General features: G+C 47.5%; 1 protein-coding gene across 1 annotated transcript in view; it reads right to left on the bottom strand.

Annotated features, from left to right (window-relative positions):
- The window catches only part of LOC140410352 (uncharacterized), a 485,957-nt gene that overhangs the window by 96,623 nt on the left and 362,958 nt on the right, over positions 1 to 26,376 (bottom strand). The window contains exons 27-35 of the mRNA XM_072498368.1: positions 26,134 to 26,187; positions 19,418 to 19,471; positions 14,457 to 14,546; positions 14,284 to 14,328; positions 12,182 to 12,259; positions 11,619 to 11,654; positions 6,616 to 6,660; positions 6,476 to 6,529; positions 3,002 to 3,043 (exon numbers count right to left, since the gene is read on the bottom strand). Coding sequence (XP_072354469.1) covers positions 3,002 to 3,043; positions 6,476 to 6,529; positions 6,616 to 6,660; positions 11,619 to 11,654; positions 12,182 to 12,259; positions 14,284 to 14,328; positions 14,457 to 14,546; positions 19,418 to 19,471; positions 26,134 to 26,187 — 498 coding nt within the window. The remainder of the gene's footprint in view (positions 1 to 3,001; positions 3,044 to 6,475; positions 6,530 to 6,615; positions 6,661 to 11,618; positions 11,655 to 12,181; positions 12,260 to 14,283; positions 14,329 to 14,456; positions 14,547 to 19,417; positions 19,472 to 26,133; positions 26,188 to 26,376) is intronic.

The raw sequence follows: 26,376 nt of genomic DNA, 5'->3' as shown, positions 1-26,376 counted from the left end.
GCAGATGGAACAAGCTCATTAAAAAGCCATAATGACGTAAGGTAAAGTTTCTTTAGTAACAATATGCACATGAATTAAATCGGGAGTAACCATGGCAAGAGGGAGAAAACCTTATAAAGCACTAGACTGGGTGACATGTGCAATTCAGTTTGTTTTTTTAGTAATTCATTACTTGTGATTCACTGAATTTCTTTACACCACATTGGTTTGTTGTGATGCGAGTTCTGTATAAATGTGTTTTCGTGTTTAATAGGGATTTTATTGACGGCTGAATTAACTTGGAAGTTGGCGATTTCTGCATCTAACATTTTAGCATTGGATGTTAGGGTTCTTGTGCCAACGTGAAGCAATGTCAGTAGCAAGTAGAGCTCAGGGCGTCAGGGTTCAGGTAATGTAGTCCCATCTGTAACCTATCTTCAGCTCTTTCAAGATCCGTACCAGGAATGGAATCTCACAATTCCAACCCCTTTCTGGTTTCACCGAGAGTATTGCATTTCTTTTCCTGCTCATTTTGCCCTCTCTTTTCTCACTGTCTTGTGAAAGTATGCCATGTGAACAGATAGCAACTGTTGATACTCTCCACATTTGGCTACTGCAATATTGATGTCCGGACTCTCACTTCAGATATTACTATATACTTTTCCGTCCAGTAATGACCTGGATCCACCATTCTGCACCTCCTCGGTGAGGTGATTGAAATCAGGAACTCAAAAGATCACTTTGTCAATGCAGAGGTTATCAAAGCTTCAAATATTCATAAAACTTTGACACCATTTCAATTTACTGTGCTATACCTAGGGGCTGGTTGAGCACAGTGGGCTAAACAGCTGGCTTGTAATACAGAACAATGCCAGCAGCGCGGGTTCAATTCCGTACCGGCCTCCCCGAACAGGTGCCGGAATGTGGCGACTAGGGGCTTTTCACAGTAACTTAATTGAAGCCTACTTGTGACAATAAGCAATTATTATTATAATTATTATTATTGTCAAAAAAATGATTTCGTACAGTCCAGTTTTGTGTCAATGGGGCGGGTGTTCTGGTCCCACCCGCTGTGGGACAGGAAAGTCCTGCCCAAAGTCAACGGACCTTTTGCTTGGACGTCCAATGTCCCATTGCCTCCCCCCCCCACCCCCCATCCCCGTGATGATTCCTGTGGTGGTTGTGTGGCACGCAATATTGCAAACAAACAGAACCATGAACCGAGACAGAAAGACCTGCCAAATACTGGATTGATATCAGGAAAATTACCATGAAATGCTAGGGGCAGTTGTAAAAATCATGGCTCACAAATATTTAGGGAACCGTCACTGTGCTGTCTGCAATGCAATTAAATGCAATTTAATTCCTTAAATATGGAGACCAGAACTGCACACACTATTCCAGATGTGGTCACAGCAATTACACGGGTCCCTGTGGGGGGGTCTCCCTATCACAGGAATCCCTTTGGGGTTCTCCCTATTACAGTGGATGTATTTGTTGCAGTAATATTATTAAAGAACCTAGGTTAATGTATCCAGACTGTGTGTCTGTTAAAGCTGTAATTAAGAAGTCGTGAAAAGTGAGGGACCCATGGTTTCTAACCATTTACATGTTTACATATAGAGGGCTAATTTAATATATTTATGATCAATCGAGATTCCCTGGAGAATAGATAATTTATGACGGGGTGTATTTAGCCCTAGCTAAGCACATCTTGTGACATCTTAGTGGGACACAAATGATGTAATTAATGTGAGGAGATAAACATGCCCACATGTCTGTCCTTGGCCTGCTACAATGTCCCAGTGAAGCTCAACGCAAACTGGAGGAACAACATCTCATCTTCCGGTTAGGCACACTGCGGCCTTACGGTCTCAACATCGAATTCAACAACTTCAGATGATTAGCTCTACTCCACCTTGACCCATCTGTTTTCATCCCATTTTCATTTTAACTGGGTTTTTTTTACCATTTCTTTCTCTCTTGTCTTTCTTTATATATATTCACCCCCCCCCCCCATCTTATCCACCTTTTGTTACCCTTTCTCTCCTTTGCTTCCCCCTTCCCCCACATCTACATCTGTCACAGTTTACCTTCTGATGTTAGTTTCTCTGCAGTTTGGCATTTCTCACCTTTTGTTCTCTCTGGGGACTGCCATTAGCACTCTTTCCCCTTGGTTTCTGTGGCCATTAGCACCTGGTTTCCCTGGGTTTCTGTGACTATGTCTCATCTTTCATTATCACTGCACAGTATAAATATTTCCCACTTTCTCTGCCTTTCGCTTTGACAAAGGGTCATCTGGACTCGAAACGTTCGCACTTTTCTCTCCCTACAGATGCTGCCAGACCTGCTGAGATTTTCCAGCATTTTCTCTTTTGGTTAAACAAGTAATCTGTATGTTAACGTTTTTATATGTGGCATTTGAATTGTACTGGGTTGCATAATTGTAGCTAGTAGCAGGTATAGATATTAAGTTTAAGTTTTTCCTTGTGTTTAATAACTACTTAACTGACAATTGTAAAGCTATTTTCTTTAATGCTAAAGTGGTTCATTCTGTGCTTAAATTAAAGTTTGTTTTGACATAAAAGATAACTATTGGTCAGAGTCATCACTCCTGCAGTGAAGTATCCTTTCCTCACAGTTTTACAAATGAAAGAAAATTATTTTGGGCTCTTGTCCGGTATCCGAATAAATGGACCCGGGACATTAACAGATTGTAAATAGCTGAAGTTCCAGCACTGGTCCATGCAACACGCCACGATTCACTGCCTGTCAATAAAGTTCCATCTCGACAACAACTCTTTGCTTTCATTAACCATGTTCCCTCTACCTATGCTAAAATATTACCCTCAGCTCCATGAGCTCTTTTCTTGCCTGTTAACCTTTTGTGGGGACCTTATTGAATGCATTTTGGAAATCCAAGTGTACTACATTATTCAGTAACAGGTATTTGAAGAATTCCTCCCTCAGTCTGTGCTGTTCTTCAGCCACTTAGGTTAGAGTAACCGTATTGCTCGCTTACCTTTAACAAGGCACCGATGTCTCCCATTAGAGGCAGTGCAGTCTGAAACGAAGCAGAAACACATGGATGAGAAAAACCATCAGAAGGAAGGATTCTCCAGGGACATATCAATTGTCCAAACACCACAATTTGGATAATTGGACTGGTTGGAAATCTCACCATGGACTGTGAATGGAATGATTCATTTGGACAACTCTGCTATATTTCTGGGCAACAGTGAAGGAAATATACAATACTATGTTCCCCATGTGAAAGTCTGCACAACAGGAACACATTTTGAGAACACTGGCCGCTCGATAACAGTTTATATTAAAGGCTGTTGAGCAGTCATCCATTGAATGTGGGGATGTCCGACATATTACCTTGTTGGCGGCCGGTTTCTAATAAAAGCCTAATTAAGACATAATTTGCAGACATTATATCCAAGTCTGTACAGCAAAGCAAACCTTACATTAGACGATATTGTCACTTCTCTACAGACAAGTATTAAATTATCCAGTTTAATTAAAGCCTTTGTGACAACCATGATAACGGTAATGTCTTCACTGTGCTCATCTACATTACAGCAATGGCTACACTTCCAAGGCTCATCATGGCCTGTTAAAATGCATTGGGATATCCAAAAGTCACGAAAACTGCTACATAAATCGCTATTCAGTCCAATAGTTGTGAACTCAAAACCTTACATAGGAGATGCTTCCTGTTCCACTAGGGTGGCACAGTAGTTAGCACTGCTGCCTCACAGCTCCAGGGACCCGGGTTCAATTCCAGGCTTGGGTGACTGTCTGTGTGTGTCTGTGTGGAATTTGCGCTTTCCCCCAGTGTCTGCGTGGTTTTCCTCCGGGTGCTCTGGTTTCCTCCCACAGTCTAAAGATATGCAGATTAGGTGAATTTGCCACGCTAAATTAGTATCCAAAAGGTTAGGCCGGGTTACTGGTTTACGGGGATAGGGTGGAGGTGTGGGCTTAAGTAGGGTGCGCTTCCCAAGTACCAGTGCAGACTCGACGGGCCCAATGGCCTCCTTCTGCACTGTAGGGATTCTATAAAAGGTGATCATGAGACTTAGCAAATTGTTTGGAAAGTCCATCTTGTACATCTTCAAGTCAAAGACCCTTTTGTTGTCTAATCTATGCCGGTTCTGCACTTGACATCATTTTTGGCCAAACAGCCCGGAAAAACCTCAAGAGGCTGCTGTGTGCAGAGATGGGCTGTTAGAGAGACTCGACTTTGTAATGTGGGACTTTGCCCCAGTTAAAAAAAAAACAGAAAGGCCCTCCAGCCCTCACACTCCCTCATCCCCCACACACTTCCCAAACCTCAGCCATGACACCTCATCCGCCCCCACCAAGCCAAGATGGAAATTCTGTGGTGAGTAACTCACCTCCCGACTCCCCAAAGCATGTCCAGCACCTACAAGGCACAAGTCAGGAGTGTAATGCAATACTCTCCACTTGCTTGGATGAATGCAGCTCCAACAACACTCAAGAAGCTCGACACCGCACTGCTGCCTACGGCGCTGAGGACCCGGTTTCGATCCTGGCCCCGGGTCACTGTCCGTGTGGAGGTTGCACATTCTCCCTGTGTCTGCATGTGTTTCACCCCCACAACCCAAAAGATGTGCAGTTTAGCTGGATTGGCCACACTAAATTAGAAAAAAATAATTGGGTACTCTAAATTTTTTAACAAAGCTAGACACCATCCAGAGCAAAGCAGCCCAATGCACAGCAATGGCTGTGTGTACATATTCACTGCAGCAATTCAGTGTGGCTCCTTAAACAGCACCTTCCACACCTACGACCTCTACCACCTAGAAGGACAAAAGCAGCCGATGCAAGGGAACACCACTATCTGCAAGTTCCACTCCACGCCAGGCACCATTCGGACTTCGAACTGTATTGCCATTCCTTCACTTGTCACTGGGTCAAAATCCGGGGACTCACTCCTAATAACATAGTGTATGTGCTACATAGCAGGGGCTGCAGTGGTTCAAGAAGGCAGCTCACCATCTGTGGTGAGCCACGTATGGCTACGTAATTCTGTTGTATATATGTTCTACTGTTCTATTAATATTGTTACCTCCACTGTTGTATATACTTATTGTTATTGCTGTTCTGTTATTGGTTGTTGCTGTTGTACTGTTGGAATGTTATTATTGTTACTGCTGTTGGCCCCGCCTGTGGCTCCGCCCAGCTGTGGAGGTATAAAGCCTGTTGACCTGGGCCAGCCCTGCAGTGTGGGAGGAGCTACAGGTCGGCACATATTTAGCTTATTAAAGCATCGGTTCACTGCTTCTCAGCGTCTCTCCTGAATTGATGTCTATCACCACCACCCTCTCAAAGAACAATTAGGGATGGACAATAAATGCAAGTCTGGGCAGCGACACCCACAAAAGAATTAAACAAATGATCCTGATCTGTCAAAGCAAGTGTAGCCTTTGACAGACTTCTAACATAAGTCTGGGTGAGTGAGGGGGTGTAATTCTGCTCATCAAACTGACAGTCTATAAAGCAACAGTCCTGCACAATTTGCTCTCTGAATGCGAGGCTTGGACTGCGTACCAGCATCATGCTAAGAATCTCAAGCACTCACTTGAGCTGCCTGCGGTAGCTTCTGGAGATCAGATAGCAAGACAAAATGCCAAACAGTGAGGTTTCACCCGAGCTGGCATGCCAAGCAACCACACCATACTGAGACAGTCACAACTGATCTGGGCTGGTCGTGAAGTCAGAATACCTGACACTCACATACTAAAGTGAATCTTCTATGGAGAGTTTGAGTCTTGGGGGTGCTCTCACAGTGGTCAAGGGAAGGGCTACAAAGACACTCAAAGGTCCACTTAGGAGATTTGATATTAAGTTTGAGTCCTGGGGGAAGCGCGCCCTGAATTGGGGCTGGTTTTGCACAGTCGGCTAAACAGCTGGCTTGTAATGCCGAACAAGGCCAGCAGCGCGGGTTCAATTCCCATATGAGCCTCCCCGAACAGGCACCGGAATGTGACGACTAGGGGCTTTTCACAGTAAGTTCATTGAAGACTACTTGTGACAATAAGCGATTATTATTGCTGCATCTGGAATAATTAACTTAAAATGGTGCGGCCTCGTTCATTAACAAACACATATTTGAGGCAGAGAGAAAATGCAAGGAAAGTAAATTGTGAGTCAGCAATTCGTCCAAAACGCAATTGCCTATGGAATCTTGTCCTATTTGCAGCAGAACCTTCCGGATGCCAAGCCTTGGCAGTTACCTACCTACCCACAACAACTCTACCAAACACCCCAGATAATGACCATGGTCATCTTCACCTCAAAAGGATAAAGGATCCAGTGCTCCGTGTGTCAGAGAATCTTTAAAACTACAGGAGAGTTGCAAAAGCTTTAAGCACTGAAAAGTCTGAGGGAGAAAAATGTTCTTTTGACTTTAAATGATTGAAGCTGGACATTGGCTGTGCAACTGTGATAAAAAAACTATACTTACAGGTTCTCCAGGTGGGCCAGGTGGTCCCGGTGTTCCATTGTTCCCAGGTATACCCTGCAATAAAATGGAGGATGGAATCAGAGGTAGAACCTGATCATAGTTCACCACAGTGAATAGTTTAACGGGTTAATGCTACTCACGTTCACACCCGGGTGTCCTAAGGACCCTGGCAAGCCTCTCGGACCCTGAATTGGGGAAAAAGGATAAAAGCAGTTGAATATTCTTCAGCACACTCATTGTATTGTTTCCTAAATAGTCTGACTTGTATTTGGCTAGAAAGCTATCTTTACACTTACATTTTGCGATAAATGACATAACTGGTTAGTCCTCTCTTTAAGATTGCTATGCCCCAACGGGATAGAGCTTAAAAACTGAAAACCAGGCTCCTGAAATTATAATTACTACTTTAGAAATAATGGGTGGGATTTTACATGTTGGGAGTAGCGGGTTCCGTGGTGACAGAGGCGACCCACCAATGGCTGGCTCGCAGCAGGAATCTCTGATCCCGCCATTGTCAATGGGGTTTCCCGTTGTATGGACCCCCTGTCGCCAGGAAGCCCACAGCGGGGGTTGACCATCAGCGGGACTGGAAGATCCCGCTGGCGGGAATGGCCGGGAAATTGCAGCCAATGAAGGCAGTTGTCTGGCATTGCTAGTTTGGAATTGGCATTAATCTATTTATTTTAAACAGGTTAACATTCAATGAGTAAAGCGGTGCAGGAGATTAATGTATTCAGAATTTACTAGCTGGTATCTCACGGTGTCTCTTTGAAGGCCGAGAGGAATTAAAAGTGTCACAGGAAACAAAACAAACAGGAAGCAATTCCTACTTGCAAGAGATGTAAAGGGAGCCTTTCCTGCTTGTGCCCAGAAACACTGGAGTTCCAGAGTGCAGCAGCTATCAGGACATTAACGGGGCTGAAGTGTCCCTCTGATGTTTCCTGCAACCTGTGGGCTGGTGCACCTGCTTCCAGACCCAGAAGAATCCCTCATGTGTTGTCCAGCTGAGGCGTTTGGGGGGGGGGGGGGGGGGGTTGACTAGTACATGGATAAAGCTCCAATACCTATCCTTCTGCAGTTAAATTAGTGACAGAAACCGAGGCTGGTTTTGAGTGAACAATGCCTCTTGTTTGTCTTTAACTAATATGTAGGCATACACCACTGTTTGAAAACGTGAGCTGATGTGTGCCAGCTGTTTTGAGTTATTCGGAGCCTGTCTGGAAAATGGGTGCTGTGCAGCCTCGTTTCTCGGGCAAGAAGCAACAGGAGACTAGACTGACAGGAACATAGAGGTTACAATGTTTTCAAGCTGGATGTTTGGGATCAAAGAATTAACCCTTACTGACTAACTGTGACTTTTTTAACAGTATACTTTAGGCTTCAAAACAGGATGGGGCAAATGGGTGAGGTCTGAAGAAAGAGTAGGGAAATTTAGGGGCTGCAGGGTGATGCAGCGGTTAGCACTGCTGCCTCGTGGCACAAGGAACCCGGTTCAATCCCGGCTCTGGATCACTGGAGTTTGCAAATTCTCCCCGTGTCTGGGAGGGTCTCACCCCCACAACCCAAAGATGTACAGGGTAAAGGTGCTAAATTGTCCCTTGTTTGGAATAAATAAAAAACATTAGGGAAATTTAAACTCTATGGCCTACAGGCTAGGTTAACAAAGAATCGTCAAGGCAAATAAAGTACTTCTCTTGTTATTTTATTCGGGATATATTTTCACTAAAATGATAAACATTAAATGGAATTAATGCTTGCCTATCATTGTAAGCATGATTGAAGTCATGCTGTCTCCCCGACTCATGCTGGACCTCGCAGCTGTCGGCCTTGTTCATGCCTGCAGGTGGTGGTGATGGAGCAAGAGAGCGCCCGTGTAGGGAAACTAGTCTGCTCTCTTAATGGGAGAAAGCTTTGTCCTCAAGGGCTCGTGGGCATGGAACCCGAGGCTAGCAGCTTGGTTAGAAGGAACAGGAACTGGAGAGGAAGCACCAGGGTTATCAGTGCCTGGAAAACCAACAAGGGGAACTGGAGCAGGCAACCAGCTGCTGGGGACCAAGGAGGACAGTGCTGACTACCCTTCACTCTGACTGAAAGCAAGGCATTCCCACTCTTTAACAAACAAGCCTGCAACACTGCTTATTCAAGAAGAGGAGTGGTATTTTCTGGCCTAGTTGCGGCCAGGATCATCCGGTCTCATCGAATGTCAATGGAGTTTTGGCTGGGCCACCGAATCTCCCGCAAGGACGCGGCAGGAAAATCCGGGGAAAGGAGCTGACCTCTCAATGTTTTTGTATTTTGGAATGTTGAACAGCGGTCATCTACTCAAGGAGTTTGTTTCTCTAGACTTTTACAGGAATGTATTTAGATGATTGGTGCTAGTGGAATGAATAACTCAGCTGGAACCGTTGGCCATTCCATGTACTTTTTTTCTACATTACGCAAGTTTAACGAAATGGTGAAGTAATATATGTTGTTGCAGTTTTAAAGCACTGGGTGAATGATGTTATTGTCATTGGAATTCCAACAGCCCTGGAAGTGTAGCCCATGGATCCCGTATCTCATGAGGGTGCGGGGGGATGTGGCGGTGTTGCTCACCCAGCGTGATCAACTCTCGGTGAGGGGGAGGATGTGGAAATATACATGAGATTCTTTACTATGTGGGACTATATGAATGGGCAGCGGTTGCTGGCGAACATGTGAAAGGTGAAAGAGAGCGGGGAGCAGGGACACGGGAGCTGGGGGGTGGGGGGGGGGGCAGGTATGGGGGAAACTTCTGCATGCAGTAGGGTGGGGGAGTTGCTCTGGTGAACCTCTGAGGACTGGGGTGGGGGGTATTCAGTCAAAGCTGTGGGAGTTTGAGGGCTAGTGGAATAGCGAGAACAGGGTGGGGAGGGAGTGGGTCGCTGGTAGACCTGTTAGGTCAGGCAGCTGGGAACATTGCAAACACATAGCTCCATACTGCACATGCACACGATTTAGTGTCTGAAATATGGTGGAAAACAGCATCCTGGTAACACACATCCCAGGACACGAGAGAATCGACTCAAATTTGGGACGATCTTATAAGATCCGAGATGGTTGGTCAGCTGGTGCACCCTGAGGTTCCACATTAGATGGAAAAATAAAATTGAAGAGGAGAAAACCTGCCCTTCATGTGCAGTTTCTAAATTTGTATCTGTCAAAGCGAGGTTTACAGAGGTTACTATCTCCCTCTTGGACTGTGGGATATCTTGTGGTTAAGGGAGTAATGAATGAAGGTGTTAAATATTAGCTTAGAAACAACTGCCACTATTGCAGTTCTCAAATATTAGCTTAGCTACAACTGCTACTTCTCTGCAACAAAACTGTTATTCATTTAACATAAACAGTTGTGTTAATATAATGGGGGAACGTGCTCACATTGCCAATACAGACTTCTGAGCCTATGGTTTCAAAATAAAAGCAATTGGGAGCTGAGTGCGCCAGTCAATGTTACTGTGAATGTCTGCGCAGGAAATCTGCAAAGAAAATGCAATTGTCTCAGAAAGGGCACAACAAGACGGATCCCAAGAATCTTAGAGAATGAGGGACAGGGCAACTGTTTATTTTTATTCGCTGTTGGGCTGCGAGCAGTGCAGGCAAGATCAAGGTAATGCCCTTCCTAATTACCCCTGGGGCAGAGGGTACTAAGTTATCATCTCAAACTGCAGCAGCCCATTTGGTGTAGATACAACGAACAGTGCTTTTTTTCCCCCTGAAGTGGCAGATACAAACTAAGGAGCTAATACCACTTCAGAAGCAGTTGAGGCAAATCACATTGTTGAGCTTTGGGACTTACACGTGAGCTGCATCAGGATCTTGTAAGGACCTCAAATTACGTTAGTGAACTAGTGGGGTTATCCGACAATCTGGTAGTTTCATCGTCATTATTAATGTCAATAGCATTTTATTTCAGATTATTTAATTGTACCTAAAATTCCCCCAGGTGCCCTGTTGTGATCTGAACTGATGTCTCCAGAGTATCAGTCTGTGTTAGTAGTTCAATAACATTATCGCTACGCTCCTGACCCGCCAAGAAGCTGAGGAGCTTCGAGAAGCTCACGTTTTTGTGAAAATTGTGGTTCAAGGGGGGAATCTCGTCAAAGCCGATAAACCCTTGAATGGATTTCGCTGAGGTAAACCCAAATTAATGTTTCGAACCTCATCAAGAATGGAAGATCTGAGGCTGTATATTTGGAACAATTATTTCAGCAAAAAACCATTTGACCTGAAAGCTGGTAATTCTGAACAAGCTTTTGAGTGAATTAACAGAGCATAAACATTGTGGTTATGCAGGATAGAAATAACATGGTGGAAAAGTAAAGATAAGGGGCGAAATTCTCCCCAAACGGCGCGATGTCCGCCGACTGGCGCCCAAAACAGCGCCAATCAGACGGGCATCGCGCCGTCCCAAAGGTGCGGAATGCTCCGCATCTTTGGGGGCCGAGCCCCAACATTGGGGGGCTAGGCTGGCGCCGGAGGGATTTCCGCCCCGCCAGCTGGCGGAAACGGCCTTTGTTGCCCCGCCAGCTGGCGCGGAATTGACATGTCGGGGCGGCGCATGCGCGGCAGTGTCAGCGGCCGCTGACAGTTTCCCGCGCATGCACAGTGGGGAGAGTCTCTTCTGCCTCCGCCATGGTGGAGACCGCGGCGGAGGCGGAAGGGAAAGAGTGCCCCCACGGCACAGGCCCGCCCGCGGATCGGTGGGCCCCGATCGCGGGCCAGGCCACCGTGGGGGCACCCCCCGGGGTCAGATCGCCCCGCGCCCCCCCCCAGGACCCCGGAGTCCGCCCACGCCGCCTTGTCCCGCCGGTAAATAGGTACTCTAATTCACGCCGGCGGGACAGGCAATTTATCGGCGGGACTTCGGCCCATCCGGGCCGGAGAACCGAGCGGGGGGCCTGCCAACCGGCGCGGCCCGATTCCCGCCCCCGCCCAATCTCCGGTACCGGAGACTTTGGCAACCCGTTGGGTCGGAGAATGATGCCCAAGCTTCTTGAGGCAAAATGGCCATATTTAATGGCCACAATCACTCTGTCTGAATTTATCACCTTCAAGGCAATAAACCCTGCATGTTGCGTACGTAATCAATTATCATTTTTATTGAAGAAGAAAAAAGTCTTACCCTTATACCTGGCTCTCCAGAAGGACCTCGAGGACCCTATGGGGAAGTGAAAAAGATGTTAAAAACTGATTAAATATATCCCAATTTTGGGCAGCACGGTGGCACTACTGCCTCATGGCGCTGAGGACCCGGGTTCGATACCGGCTCCGGGTTACTGCCCGTGTGGAGTTTGCACATTCTCCCAGTGTGTGCGTGGGTTTCACCCCCACACCCCAAACATGTGCAGGCTAGGCTGGCCATGCTAAATTGCCCCTTAATTGAAAAAAAAAGAATGAGTACTCTAAATTTATGGTGGTGGTTCTTCTTGAATGATTGCAGTTTGCATTGTGATACTGCTTCCACAATGTTATCAGGAAGAATTTCGGAGCTAAGGACAATGAGAGAACAGTCATATAGACCCAGGTCAGGGAGATGTGTGAGCTGACAGAGAATCTGGGGGTAATGGTGTTCCCATCAAATGGTTTTATCTTGATGTGGAGACTTAGGGGCTAGAAGGTGGTGTCAAAGTAATGGCATCTAAGAAAGTAAAATGTTGGAGGTTCTGATGAAATGTTTATACTTACTGGGGCGCCAAGACGGCTAACTCCAGGTGGTCCCTTCTCACCTTGTGGACCTTGAAGACCATGTAATCCACGCTCACCCTGAAAAATATCCCAGTTTCATCATTGAGCAAATGCCAGGAAGTGCTATTCTTAGTAGCTACACGTTTGTGAAGTTAAATGGAGCTAATATTGAGAGTTATCTGGAGGCAACTTAGATGTACTGTTAAGCATTCCTTCCCAAACTTCACATGCAAGCAATGCATCCATTAGGGAGGAAGTCCCAGCATTTTGACCCAGAGACAGTGAAGGGACGGAGATATATTTCCAAGTTAGGATGGTGAGGATTAAGCAAATCTTGTGTAAACATAAATCTTAACCACAGCAACTCAATCAAGTAATGACTAAATAAATAGAATACATTTCTAAACAGAGATTAGGATGTTAAATGTCATTTAAGAGACAATTGGAGATACATTTTATCCACACTCACAGGCAGGTGATACATTTAATGCAAGGACAGCTATAATTGGCTTCGGGTTAATTAGAATGCATCGTCTCAGGTATTAACCTGCATGGTGATTTGTATCATGAATTATTCAGTTTTCATAATCCCAGCGGGGAGCCATTGTAGAAGACAGTGTGGATTGGAGAGTTTGGGCCTGGTGCAAATTTCCTAACTCCAAGCTCTTTGCTCCAGGATTTCCAATGCCCGGGCTAGAGTCTGCCCATAATTGCTGTATGTGGCTTTGGAGGTCACAGATCTTGTAACTTAATCAACCCAAGTGTTTTCATGTTTTGAGTCTCTCTCTTTTCTATTTATATTGAGAATTTAAGGATCTCAACCTGACAACATATGATCTATGGGCTTTAACACAAAATGCAGCACGCAGGAGGCCTTTCACTTATATTTTATAAAATAAGGAGGCCTGCATTTTTAAAATGTATTTAGGGATCGTCGGCATCATTGGCTCATTGGTGAATATATTTTTAAGTTTGGAAGTTGCTGCCTGAGGAACTTTGGTGAGTTTGCAATGTGAGTTTGCGAACTTGCAATGTGTTGAAATGATTTGTAAGCCAAAATGATCATAATTATTTAATATTTTATTTTTATTTCAATGAGTGTCGCTATCTATCTCATGAAATATGATTACTTGTTTTATTTTAATTGTGATCATAATCACAATTTGGCGCTTGTAGCCATAATGATTTTCAAATTAACCCATTTCCTATCAATCTATTCATTGTAGATGTGCACACGAAACATAATAGCCATATCAGCTCGTCAATAACTAAATATGCTGGGCAGAATCTGTTTCAATTGTCCCTCAGGGGATTCACTCTTCCTCAGATAATGGGTGAAGTTCAGTCAAAGAGGGGGCAAGAGGTATATAATTGGTGGAAGGATGTGGATCCAGGAGCCAAAAAGCCTTTTTTCTTGTTCCACCTTTACCGGTCTAATGATTTTTATTATTCTGTTTTTAAAAAAAATCATACTTTTTCTCCCTGATGTTTTGATTCACCTCTCGCTATTTCCTTCGGCTACATAGATTCCTTCAGCTGTGAGCATGTACTAGGATGGTGGCACAGTGGTTAGCCCTGCTGCCTCACAGATCTAGGGACCCGGGTTCGATTCCGACCTTGGCTGACTGTGTGGAGTTTGCACTTTCTCCCCGTGTCTGTGTGGGTACCCTCCAGGTGCTCCGGCTTCCTCCTAAAGATGTTCAGGTTAGGTGGATTGGCCATGCTAAATTGTCCCTTAGTGTCCAAGGATGTTCAGGTTAGGTTACAGGATTAGGGCAGGGTGGGGGTGGAGTGGACCTGGGTAGAGTGCTCTTTTGGAGATTCAGTGCAGACTCGATGGGTCAAATGGCCTCCTTCTGCATGGTAGGGATTCTACGAACATACTCCTTTGAACCTAAATGTTCATTAACTATCCTGTTATTTACGCTTCCTTCCTCTCGGATAATTCCATTGGTCAGTATCTTTCAGAGATGTGGCTTGTTACAACAGATCTGAGGTGGAATGTATTAAAATCACTGGCGGTTCTCTAGAACTACTCACTGAACCTTTGCATTACCACAATTTGACTCTACAATTTTTATTGACAAGCCTGTTCATTATACCTTAGGTCCCCGCGACCCTCGTGCTCCAGGTCGACCCACCGGCCCCTAATTGTAATAAGAAGCCAACAATTAAACAAAAAAAGATAGAACATAATTTATTGATCCGCATTCGTACGTTTCAAATTATATATTTTTCTAAAACAAAATCACCCGTTGTCCAAAATGACACGAACCTCTTTTCCATGTAATCCTGTCCCTGGAAGTCCGGGGTGACCTTTGTCTCCTTTCTGACCGGGTGGTCCTAGAGCACCCCCAGAATCTCCCTGTAAGCCAGAGGAACTCGCACTGATTAACACAAAACAAACTTACATGCTTAAACCGACAAGAGCTTCAAATTCAACAGGAAAAGAGACAGGGGGTTGGAAAAAAAAACAGCGAGAGGAAGAAAAAGAGTGCATCAGACGCTGACAATGGCTCTGAACCCTGCGGGAGGTGTAGTGGACTGAATGATCGCCACTTGCCTTTACAGCAGCAAATAACCACAAGGAAGGGTTTTCATCTTGAGCCCAGATAAAGAATGCTAACTAACCATGCCATTGGAAAGAAAGAGCTAACATGATATATAGATCCTCAAGCTAAAAGTGATTCACATTCAAAGGATTTTGTCAATACCTTTTGCCATGCAACGAGACTCAGCTGCCATTATCTGTACAGCAAGATCCCAAAATTGCAGCAAACGCGATAAATCACCATTTGTTTTTGGAGGTATTGGTTCAGGAATTAATGTAGCCCAGGATCCTATTTTTTTCCCCCAAAACGGTGTAGTGGGGTGGTCATTTATGTCCACCTGATCAGGCTTCAATATAATGGACATAATTTAATGAGTGCCAGGGTTTGCTGTCCTGCCAGCCCCAGAAGAGTGCTTGGGGAACGCATCCCCAAGGAAAGTTTAAATGGCTGGAGGCGGAGTTTCTGCTTCTCACCCATGGGGAGAGATGCTAGTCAATCAGTTGGCCGACAGCTTCAAAGTCACAATAGCACCACCAAGAGTGATGGCCATTGTTGGAGCTACAAGCGGTCCCACGAATCAGCCTGGGAGCCAGGACGGCTGTTATTGGTGGGACGGGGTGTGTGTGTGTGTGTGGGGGGGGGGTTATGAGGGGGAGGCCCTGGCATCAGGGTTTGGGAGTGGGGACGAGGGGAAGGACTGGAGCAGAGGGCAGACCTCTTAAACATGGACAAGGCTCCCCATTTGGAAAATGGGGCCTTTTTGAAAAATGAAATGAATGAAAATCGCTTATTGTCACAAGTAGGCTTCAAATGAAGTTACTGTGAAAAGCCCCTTTTTGGCTTGGATTGGATTTGTTTATTGTCACGTGTACCGAGGTACAGTGAAAAGTATTTTTCAGCGAGCAGCTCAACAGATCATTAAGCACATGAGAAAACACATAATCGGCAACACAAGGTGCACAACGTAACCACACAACACTGGCATTGAGTGAAGCATACAGGGTGTAGCGTTAATGAAATCAGTCCATAACAGTGTCGTTTAGGAGTCTGGTGACAGTGGGGAAGAAGCTGTTTTTGAATCTGTTTGTGCGTGTTCTCAGACTTCTGTATCTCCTGCCCGATGGAAGTTGGAAGAGTGAGTAAGCCGGGTGGGAGGGATCTTTGATTATGCTGCCCGCTTTCCCCAGGCAGCGGGAGGTGTAGATGGAGTCAATGGATGGGAGGCAGGTTTGTGTGATGGACTGGGCTGTGTTCACGACCACTGAAGTTTTTTGCGGTCTTGGGCCGTGCAGTTGCCATACCAGGCTGTGATGCAGCCCGATAGGATGCTTTCTATGGTGCATCTGTAAAGGTTGGTATGAGTTAATGTGGACATGCCGAATTTCCTTAGTTTCCTGAGGAAGTATAGGCGCTGTTGTGCTTTCTTGGTGGTAGCGTCGACGTGGGTGGACCAGAACAGATGTTTGCAGATGTGTACCCCTATGATGTGTGATGGCCTGTGATGGAGGCTCCTCCCATTACCTGCCCAATTTCAAAGCAGAGTAACTTGCTGTACATCACATTCCCCACCGTCCCGGACCTCCTCCTACTCGTCTCCAGTTTGAGGTTGGACAGGAAGTGACCCTTAAATGGGCAGCACGGTAGCATTGTGGATAGCACAATTGCTTCACAGCTTCAGGGTCCCAGGTTCGATTCCGGCTTGGGTCACGTCTGTGCGGAGTCTGCACATCCTCTCCGTGTGTGCGTGGGTTTCCTCCGGGTGCTCCAGTTTCCTCCCACAGTCCAAAGATGTGCAGGTCAGGTGGATTGGCCATGATAAATTGCCTTTAGTGTCCAAAATTGCCCTTAGTGTTGGGTGGGGTTACTGGGTTATGGGGATAGGTTGGAGGTGTTGACCTTGGGTAGGGTGCTCTTTCCAAGAGCCGGTGCAGATTCGATGGGCCGAATGGCCTCCTTCTGCACTGTAAATTCTATTATATTCATTAATTTGTCAATTAACCTGCTGGCAGAGGCCCATGGAATTATGCCCAACATTTATTCTGAAAGGTGCCTCCAGCAAAGCAGCACTCCCTTAGCACTGAACAGAAGTGCCAGCCGATTTCTCAACTTCGGGAGTGCAGTTTGAATGCATACATTTTGAGCTCAGAGCTGTGAGTGGCACCACTGATTCTGGGATAGTTGGAAACGCATTTTCAATTTTAAAGAAAAATCACATTTCCATTCCAGTACTGTTCCACCTGCAGTATTCTCTGTTCTCCTTTCCCACTATTCACCAATTGGTAAACTGTCAAACACCCAGTAACCAGACAACAATTCCTTCCAATTAATTGCATCTTTTAAAATTATTGTTGTTCTTTATCAAACGGTGCAGGAAACAAATGGGATATTTTCGGGTTTTTCCTCAGCTTTATGACGCCTAATGAATCTGGGGAACTCCTCAATAAAGAGTGGCAATTTAAACTTTTATTATCGGGTTAAAAACAGGAGATGGTAAGAAATAAGGACAGATTGCATTTATATATCACCTTCCACTATCTTGTCCCTATTGTAGCGTGTTGGTTACTGTTTAGTAGGTCTTAATGAAGGGCAGCATGGCAGCACAGTGTTGAGCACTGCTGCCTCACACCGCCAGGGACCCTCGTTCGATTCCAGCCTTGGGTGACTGTTTGGAGTTTGCACTTTCTCCCCGTGTCTGCGTGGGTTTCCACCGGTTTCCTTCCACAGTCCAAAGATGTGCAGGTTAGGTTGATTGGCCATGCTAAAATTGCCCCTTAGCGTCCAAAGATGTGTAGTTAGGTTACGGGGCTAGGGCGGGGGAGCAGATTGATGTAGAGTGCTCTTTCGGAGGGCTGGTGCAGACTCGATGGGTTGAATGGCCTCCTTCTGCACTGGAGGGATTCTATTAACTCTTCTTAGTCTTAAGTAGGTTAATTGTATGTATTTATTAACGACAAGAACAATGTGTGAATAGTAAAGGGTTCAAGCTCGGAGCTGTCTCCATGCTTGCTTGTGGCACATGGCTCTGTCCAACACTAAGCTGACCCGCAGGTGCGGGTCATGTGCTCCAATGCATGACTGTGTGGGCGGTACTGTACTTAGTCCCACAGTAACCCAGGGGCAGCACAGTAGCATTGTGGATAGCTCAATTGCTTCACAGCTCCAGGGTCCCAGGTTCGATTCCGGCTTGGGTCACTGTCTGTGCAGAGTCTGCACATCCTCCCCGTGTGTGCGTGGGTTTCCTCCGGGTGCTCCGGTTTCCTCCCACAGTCCAAAGCTGTACAGGTTAGGTGGATTGGCCATGATAAATTGCCCTTAGTGTCCAAAATTGCCCTTAGTGTTGGGTGGGGTGGCTGGGTTATGGGGATAGGGTGGATGTGTTGACCTTGGGTAGGGTGCTCTTACCAAGAGCCGTTGCAGACTCGATGGGCCGAATGGCCTCCTTCTACACTGTAAATTCTATGATATGTGCCAGATCATTATACTACTGTCCCAAAACACTTCACAGCCAGTACTTCTGAAGTACGGTCACTGTTGTAATATGGGGAAAGCAGTGGCCAACGTGTGATTAATATGAATCGAGATATCAGGAATAACTCCCTGCCCCCCTCCCCTTTCCTCATCTTCAAAAGAATGTCGTAGGGGTGGGGGGGGGCAGCGATACAGGGCTTTCTTGGGTTAACATCTCACGTGAAAGATGACACCTGTGACAGTATCAGTCTGGATTTTGTGGTCATGTCCTGGACTGGGACTTAACCTGTTGACTCAGGGACACTAGCTGACATCTTGATTCATGGCCTGTTTTACAATTCATTAAATCATAGAGTGCTACAGTATAGCAGGGGGCCTTTCAGCCCTTTGTCTCTTTGCCAGCAGTTTAAAAAAAGACCTAGGTTGGACTTTTCCGGCTATTGCGATTTACTTTTTCCATTGGCGGCACATTTCTGCCTGTTCCCGGCAGTGTGGGGTGGCTTCAATGGGAAATCCCACTGACAAGTGGCGGGAAGACAGAATCCCACGGCCAGCGAATGGAATACTGCCGAGAAACACGCGGCTGGGGGAACCGGAAAATCCGGCCATCAATTTGATGTGTTATGTACTCCGGGATAACACAGGCTGCAACTGGATGCAGCATTAACAAAAAGATACTCCAGACCTTGAAATTAGTTCAATCTGATTTATTGAACCAGTAGCACAGTTAGCACAGTTCTCTATGAGTTCGACTCTCTGCTAACCTAAGTGTGGTTACTCTGTCTGACTGAACCAGACTAGCCCTTAGCCACGTGCTGGAGGCGTGATACTGTACATACACCCTGACTCACTCTGTAAATGTTCATCAGTGGAAAAAGGCGGAGCGTGAGTGCCTCGTGCCTTTTATAGTGAGATACCACCCCTGAGTGTCCTGCCTGCTCATTGGTCATGTCCTGTTCTCTGTTCTCATTAGCTACCTGCCTGTGCCTGTCTGTATATCATTATCTGCATGTCTGCATATCATGACACGATTAATCCCACTCCCCTGATATTTCCCAGTGGACTTCCAGGCTTTTCCATTGTCCTCAAAAAAATGATACCTGATGTAAAATGGGTGGCCAATTCACAGTCCTCAGGTTTTATACATCAAAGTTGCAATATCCCTCCCACCCGCCAATGTTTAGAAATGTAATGATGGAATGAAGTAAGATAAAACCTTGTCACCCTTTTCACCCTGTCTTCCCGGGTTGCCAGATGCTCCTGTCAATCCCTGAGAAACAAGAGATGAGAGAGAGAAAAAACACAAATTATTATTTGATCGCAATCAGAAAGTGACAACATGCGACAATAATAATAATAGATATCTGTTAAGCTCTGCCAAACTTCACTGGAGCAGCGCTGTCATGATAAATTTCAAGGTAAAGACATTCGACTGCCAGCTCAGATGAAGGTACAGTGAGGTTGAATGTTTCACAGAGAGAGGACTAATATATTTTTAAAGAATTGCTTTCTTCAGAACAGGTTAACCCTTAGAAAACTCCCAAATAATTAGCTCATGGCAGCCACTTGCAAGAAAAAACCCGTGTGTTTAAATCCAGACTCGTATTGATTTGAAAGGACAGAAATTCGAGCGTACATTGCTGCACATTCAATACACAGTCCAAACACTCGGGAGCACTAAAATTTTTTAAAAAACTTATCCAAATTAAAACTGGAAGAAGAGGTTTATTTATTGATTGGGTGACGAAGAACTAAGTGTCCTATATTTTAGATCTTGGTTCTTAAATAATAAGATGCTACGGTGCAGGATATTCACTGAGGTTGTCTTGATCTCCTCCCCACCACCCCCTCCTCCCCGTCATCTCACCCACCGCACAAATGACACATTTGTATAAGCAGTGTTTTGTCGTCTCGCGTATCCCTGATTTGAATCGCTCCAACATTGGTAGCTATGCCTAGACTTGTGGTAAACCACTGTATTATATTGTATTGTACTGTTGTATTGTTACATGCCTGGGCTTGTCCCTGCTGGCTCCGCCTGTGGCTCCTCCCCTCAGGCTCATGTATAAAGGTGGCTAACCTCCAGCCCTGCCCTCATTCTGGAACCGGCTGCCAGCAGGTATCTTTTAGCTGATTAAAGCCACAGTTTTTCTCCCGACTCCTCGTCTGTCGTCATTGATGGTACATCAATTTCATCAGCTTAAAATTTTCAGATGGATCCATCGCTAAAACCTGATCGCCTGGAGCTGGACCCCCAAGCACCCAACACCACTATTACGTTTGAACACTGCTTCGAATTGTACGTCGTGTCCTCCGCGATCGCCGTCGCCGAGACCCACAAGCTGCGAATCCTCAACTCCCGGGTGAGCCCGCAAGTATTCCTTATCAGCAGGTAAGCTGACTCATATGATAATGCGATAGCGCTGTTGACAGGACAGTATGTTAAGGGAGTCAACGAGGTGTATGCTGTAGCCACCTAAATTGGCCAACTCCAGATTTAAAATGGCGAACGGCAAAGGCTGATGGGAAAGTCAGCCAACAAGACAGAAACCAGCAGCTGCAGGTTTGCTGTGTATTTACCTCTGCAAAAAACCAGACAACATCAATACCAGCGGCCATCAGCATAACAAAGTAGCGGCCATCTACTGATCAGCAATCCCCGGGAACAATAAGTAACATTTTGGACACACAAAGCAAAGCCAGACTCCCCGGCGCCAGCAGGAGCCAACACAAAGGAGGTGAACGAGCACCTCAAGACCGCCCATCAATCAGCGAACCGCTCCAGTATTGGAGAAAATCGAACCAAGCGATTGGGACGAAGTCCAATCACTTAGGACCAGGTACAGGGTCTGCCCCGAAAGGCGGGAAGCCCCTGGGGACTATAAGAGTTGAGCCCCAAGTCCAAATCTCTCTCTCTTCACAGTTCTTCCTGCCCGGGTCACCCAGCAACACAAACCAACATTGACCGTGACCGGTGCAGTGACTCCAGTGATCACCGAAGCCCGTAAGTCTTAATTCAACGCTCGCTACGAGATAGGCGCTCCTAGCTACCGATCCGTACCAACTTTGAATCCCGTAGACTCAGAACCCGAACGAAAGGCCATTTGTTCCCCTGACCTGGTGGGCCAGTCCGAAGTTAAGTACAGGACTGTTAGTTGTAGAAGTAGCTTAGACGTAGAATTTGTGCATGAGTAGCGATTACTATGTATAATAAATGTGCTTTGATTTAATTCTTACTAATCGGTGTATTGGATTATTGATCATTACTCGGACTTGAACCTCGTGGTGGTATTATAAAGATATCTGGCAACTCGAGAGCAAAGGTAATAAAACAGAGCAATTGAACCAAGGAGAAAATTAGCAACAATGCTAGGCATCTCCTTGCCACGAGGCGAGTGCGTCCCAGAGAATCGCAAGCCAAATTTCTGCGCGCATTGCGGGTACTCGGCTGGAACTGCAGTTGCAAGGCGGTATGGGCTGCCGAGCACACAGAGTTGCTGATCCGGGACACCTATGTCGCAGGCATAAAATCGAATTACATCTGCCAGCGCCTACTAGAAGGGGGTACACTCGACCTCCAAGAAACAGTATGGATTTCGGACTCATTAGAAGTGGCCTTCCACAATTTGGATGCCTACACCTCTGACTACGCGGCACCCTCGTGGACACTGCCATCACCCAACTCGGGGGCGCCGCATGCCTGTGCCGTGCAGCAACCTGCCAATCCCGGAGGCCCAAAATGCTACTTCTGTGGCCAGGGTAAGCACCCCAGGCAACGCTGCCCAGTGAGGAGTGCGATCTGCAAGGGGTGCGGTAAAAAGGGCCACTTCTCTAAAGTCTGCCAGGCCCGACCTGTTTGTAAGCCCAGTAGTGCTGCGTGTAAGGGCCACCTTCTTCAACACCACCCATCACGTATGACACGTGGGGCCGCCATCTTTGCCACAATCTTCACCGCCACCCGCCACGTGCGACCCGTGGGGGCCGCCATTTTAGCTGTCATCTTCGACGCCACCCACCACGTTCGACCCACAGGGGCCGCCATCTTTGATTCGCCCCACCGCCTCCCGGAATCCCTGCTCATTCGATCAGCCCGCCCACCTTCCGAAGATCATCTCCATCACCCTCGAACAGTCTCGACCTCATCACCTCGCCAAATCCACAATGCCAGTCCGGATCAACGGTCATGAAACGACCTGTCTGTTCGACTCCGGGAGCACAGAGAGCTTTATTCACCCAGATATGGTACGGCGCTGCTCCCTCCCAATCTTACCCGTGACCCAGAAAATCTCCCTGGCTTCCGAATCTCATTCCATGGAAGTCCGTGGGTACTGTGTTGCAATCCTTACAGTACGGGGCATTGAGTTCAAAGGGTTCAAACTCTATGTCCTCATACAACTCTGCGCTGCCGTGCTACTAGGTCTTGACTTCCAGTGCCACCTCAAAAGTCTTAACCTGGAGTTCGATGGACCCCTGCTTCCCCCTCACCATATGTAGCCTATCGACCCTTAAAGTCGCCCCACCCCCGCTCTTCGCCAACCTCACCCTGGACTGTAAGCCGATACAGTGCTCGGGACAAGGCCTTAATCAGGTCGGAGGTCCAGCGACACTCGCAGGGAGGGATCATTGAGGCCAGCACTAGCCCCTGGATACGCAAGTGGTGGTCGTCAAAACTGGGGAGAAGCATTGGATGTTCATCGACTACAGTCAGACCATCAACCGGTACACGCAACTCGATGAGTACCCTCTTCCCCGCATATCTGACATCGTCAATCAGATTGCGCAGTACCGGGTCTTCTCCACCATCGACTTGAAGTCCGCGTACCACTAGCTCCCTATCCACCCGGAGGACCGCCAATACACTGCCACCGCCTCTACCACTTCCTCAGGGTCCCCTTCGGCATCACCAATGGGGTCTCGGTCTTCCAACGGGAGATGGACCGAATGGTTGACCAGTACGGGCTGTGGGCCATGTTCCCGTATCTGGATAATGTCATCATCTACGACCATGACCAGCAGGACCATGCGCCAACCCCAAAAAATTCCTCCACATCGCCAAGCTCCTTAACCTCACATAAAATAAGGAGAAATATGTTTTCTGCACAACCCGCCGAGCCATCCTTGGCTACGTTGTGGAAAACGGAGTCCTAGGGCCCGACCCCGACCGCATGCGCCCCCTCCTGGAACTTCCCCTCCCCCACTGCCCCAAGGCCCTGAAGAGATGCCTGGGGTTCTTCTCCTACTATGCCCAGTGGGTCCCCAATTATGCGGACAAGGCCCACCCACTCATTAAATCCACCCCTTTTCCCCTGATGGCTGAGGCCCGCCTGGCCTTCAACCGCATCAAAACAGATATTGCTAAAGCCGCGATGCACGCAGTAGACAAGTCCATCCCGTTCCAGGTGGAGGGCGATGCGTCCGACTTTGCCCTGGCCACTACCCTCAACCATGCGGGCAGGCCCGTGGCTTTCTTCTCCCGCACCCTCCAGGGCTCCGAAATTCGACACTCCTCCGTCGAAAAGGAAGCCCAAGCCATTGTGGAAGCTGTGCGACATTGGAGGCATTACCTGGCTGGCAGGCGATTCACTCTCCTCACTGACCAACAGTCGGTTGCCTTCATGTTCAATACCACACAGCGGGGCAAGATCAAGAATGACAAGATCCTAAGGTGGGGATCGAACTCTCCACCTATAATTATGATATTTTGTATCGACCTGGGAAGCTCAATGAGCCCCCAGATGCCCTACCCCGCGGTACATGTGCCAGCGCACAAGGAGACTGACTTCGGGCCATCCACAATTACCTCTGTCACCCAGGGGTCACCCGGTTCTTCCACTTCATTAAGGCCCGCAACCTGCCCTACTCCATTGAGGAGGTCAGGACCATGACCAGGGACTGCCAGGTCTGCGCGGAGTGCAAACCGCACTTCAATCGGCCAGACAGAGCACACCTGGTAAAGGCCTCCCGCCCCTTCGAGCGCCTCAGCATCGATTTCAAAGGGTCCCTCCCCTCCACTGACCGTAACGTGTACTTCCTCAACATCATTGATGAGTACTCACGTTTCCCTTTCACCATACCATGCCTTGACATGACCTCTGCCACAGTCATCAAGGCCCTCGCGGCCTCTTCACCTTGTTCGGTTCCCCCACCTATATTCATAGTGATCGGGGTTCCTCTTTCATGAGTGATGAGCTGCACCTGTTCCTGCTTAGCAAGGGCATCGCCTCAAGCAGGACTACCAGCTACAACCCCCGGGGAAACGGACAGGTGGAGAGGGAGAATGCGACGGTCTGGAAGGCCGTCCTTCTTGCCCTACGGTCTAGAAAGCTCTCTGTCTCCCGCCGGCAGGAGGACCTTCCCGATGCACTCCACTCCAAACGGTCTCTCCTGTGTACCGCCACCAATGTGATCCCTCATGAGAGGATGTTTGTTTTTCCCAGGAAGTCCACCTCAGGGGTCTCGCTCCCGTCCTGGCTGACGGTCCCAGGGCCCGTCCTCCTCTGGAAGCATGCGAGGAGCCATAAGTCGGATCCACTGGTCGAAAAGGTCCTTCTCCTTCATGCTAACCCCCAATATGCCTACGTGGCACACCTACGGGCTGGAGGACACAGTCTCCCTTCGGAATTTGGCACCCGCAGGTTCCCCAGTGACCATCACCACTACCCCCGACCCTACACCGTCTCCCCCCATTGCTACTCATCTACTACGAGGCGCAGAAGAAGACACGCTCCCGGACACGCAGGCCTCAACACCTCATCCGACACCAATATCCACACCACAGCCGGGACTGAGGCGGTCACGACGGAAAGTCAAAGCCCCCGACAGACTCGATCTATAACTCAACCCGTCCACTTCACCCCCGCCAGACTTTTTTTTAAAACAGGGGGTGAATGTGGTAAACCACTGTATTATATTGTATTGTATTGTACTGTTGTATTGTTACGTGCCTGGGCTTGTCCATGCTGGCTCCTGTGTCTCCTCCCCTCAGGCTCATGTATAAAGGTGGCCAACCCCCAGCCCTGCCCTCATTCTGGGACCGGCTGCCAGCAGGTGTCTTTAAGCTGATTAAAGCCACAGCTTTTCTCCCGACTCCTCGTCTGTCGTCAATTGATGGTACATCAAGACGCAAGTTCCAGAATGCGCTCCCGAAACATGTCTGCGTTTGCCCCCCCCCCCCTTTAAGACACCCCTTACCTCTCTAGCTACGTGTTTGGGTCACCTGTCCGAATACTTCTCTGTGTTTCGGTGTCAAATGTTGTTTGAAAATCAAGAGTAGCTTTCGGATGTCTTACTGAGGCTGAGGCGTTGTTCGTATGGCTGAGATGAGAGGTGGTATATTGGCTGCAAACTACCCGAATGGGACAGACTCCCGTAATGTGCACCATTAGCTGGGTGTTTTCCAGCACCCATTGCTGGAATTCCTCAGTGCAGGGAGTGAAAATGGCGTCCCAATCTCACGAGCCCCCGACGTGACTGCACCCCGCCCCCCCCTGCCCCCCAACCCCCACTCAGGTATGAGGTCCTCGGGTCCACCTGAAACCCAACACACACACACACATCTGCAGGACACCCCTGGCCCGATTCCCGCTGCGTGAAAAATGCCAGCTTGGTACCTTGGAAGTGCCAGCCTGGCACCCTGGAAGTGCCCCTGCCAGCTGGCAGTGCCACTTGGCACCTTGACATTGCCAGACTGACACTAGGAGCAGTGCCAGGCTGGGTTCCGTCTTAACGCCCTTTGTGAAAACTAGCAGTGAACGGCGCTCGACCGAGGATTGTAGGAGAGGGGGATCCCACGCCTTGGTATAGGATCTTGGGAACGCATATTAGAATGAGACTAGCTGTCTCACTCTAATATGCAGATTTGCCAGAAAGCACAGAAGCAACAATTCGTCCACATGTTCAAAATCGATTTTAGAATGTTCAGAACCTACTTACTAGTTCTCCTTTTAACCCTTTGGGACCCACTGGACCTGGCAATCCTGGACGACCCTGCAAAAGAGATGATAGTCAAACACACAGCACACAAAACCTTGCTGAAGGAAAAGACCCTGTGAAGTATCTAAGCTTTGTCATTAGAGTGCAGCCTTCAAACTTCAGGCCCACCATCTGCTAATCTTCCTACAGTTTTAGATCTATAATATACACACTGGCTTAACATTATGCAAGAATCACACATGC

This window comes from Scyliorhinus torazame, chromosome 4 (genome assembly GCF_047496885.1).
Source record: "Scyliorhinus torazame isolate Kashiwa2021f chromosome 4, sScyTor2.1, whole genome shotgun sequence".
NCBI classification, from domain to species: domain Eukaryota; kingdom Metazoa; phylum Chordata; class Chondrichthyes; order Carcharhiniformes; family Scyliorhinidae; genus Scyliorhinus; species Scyliorhinus torazame.
This window is presented reverse-complemented; position numbering and strand designations above follow the sequence as displayed.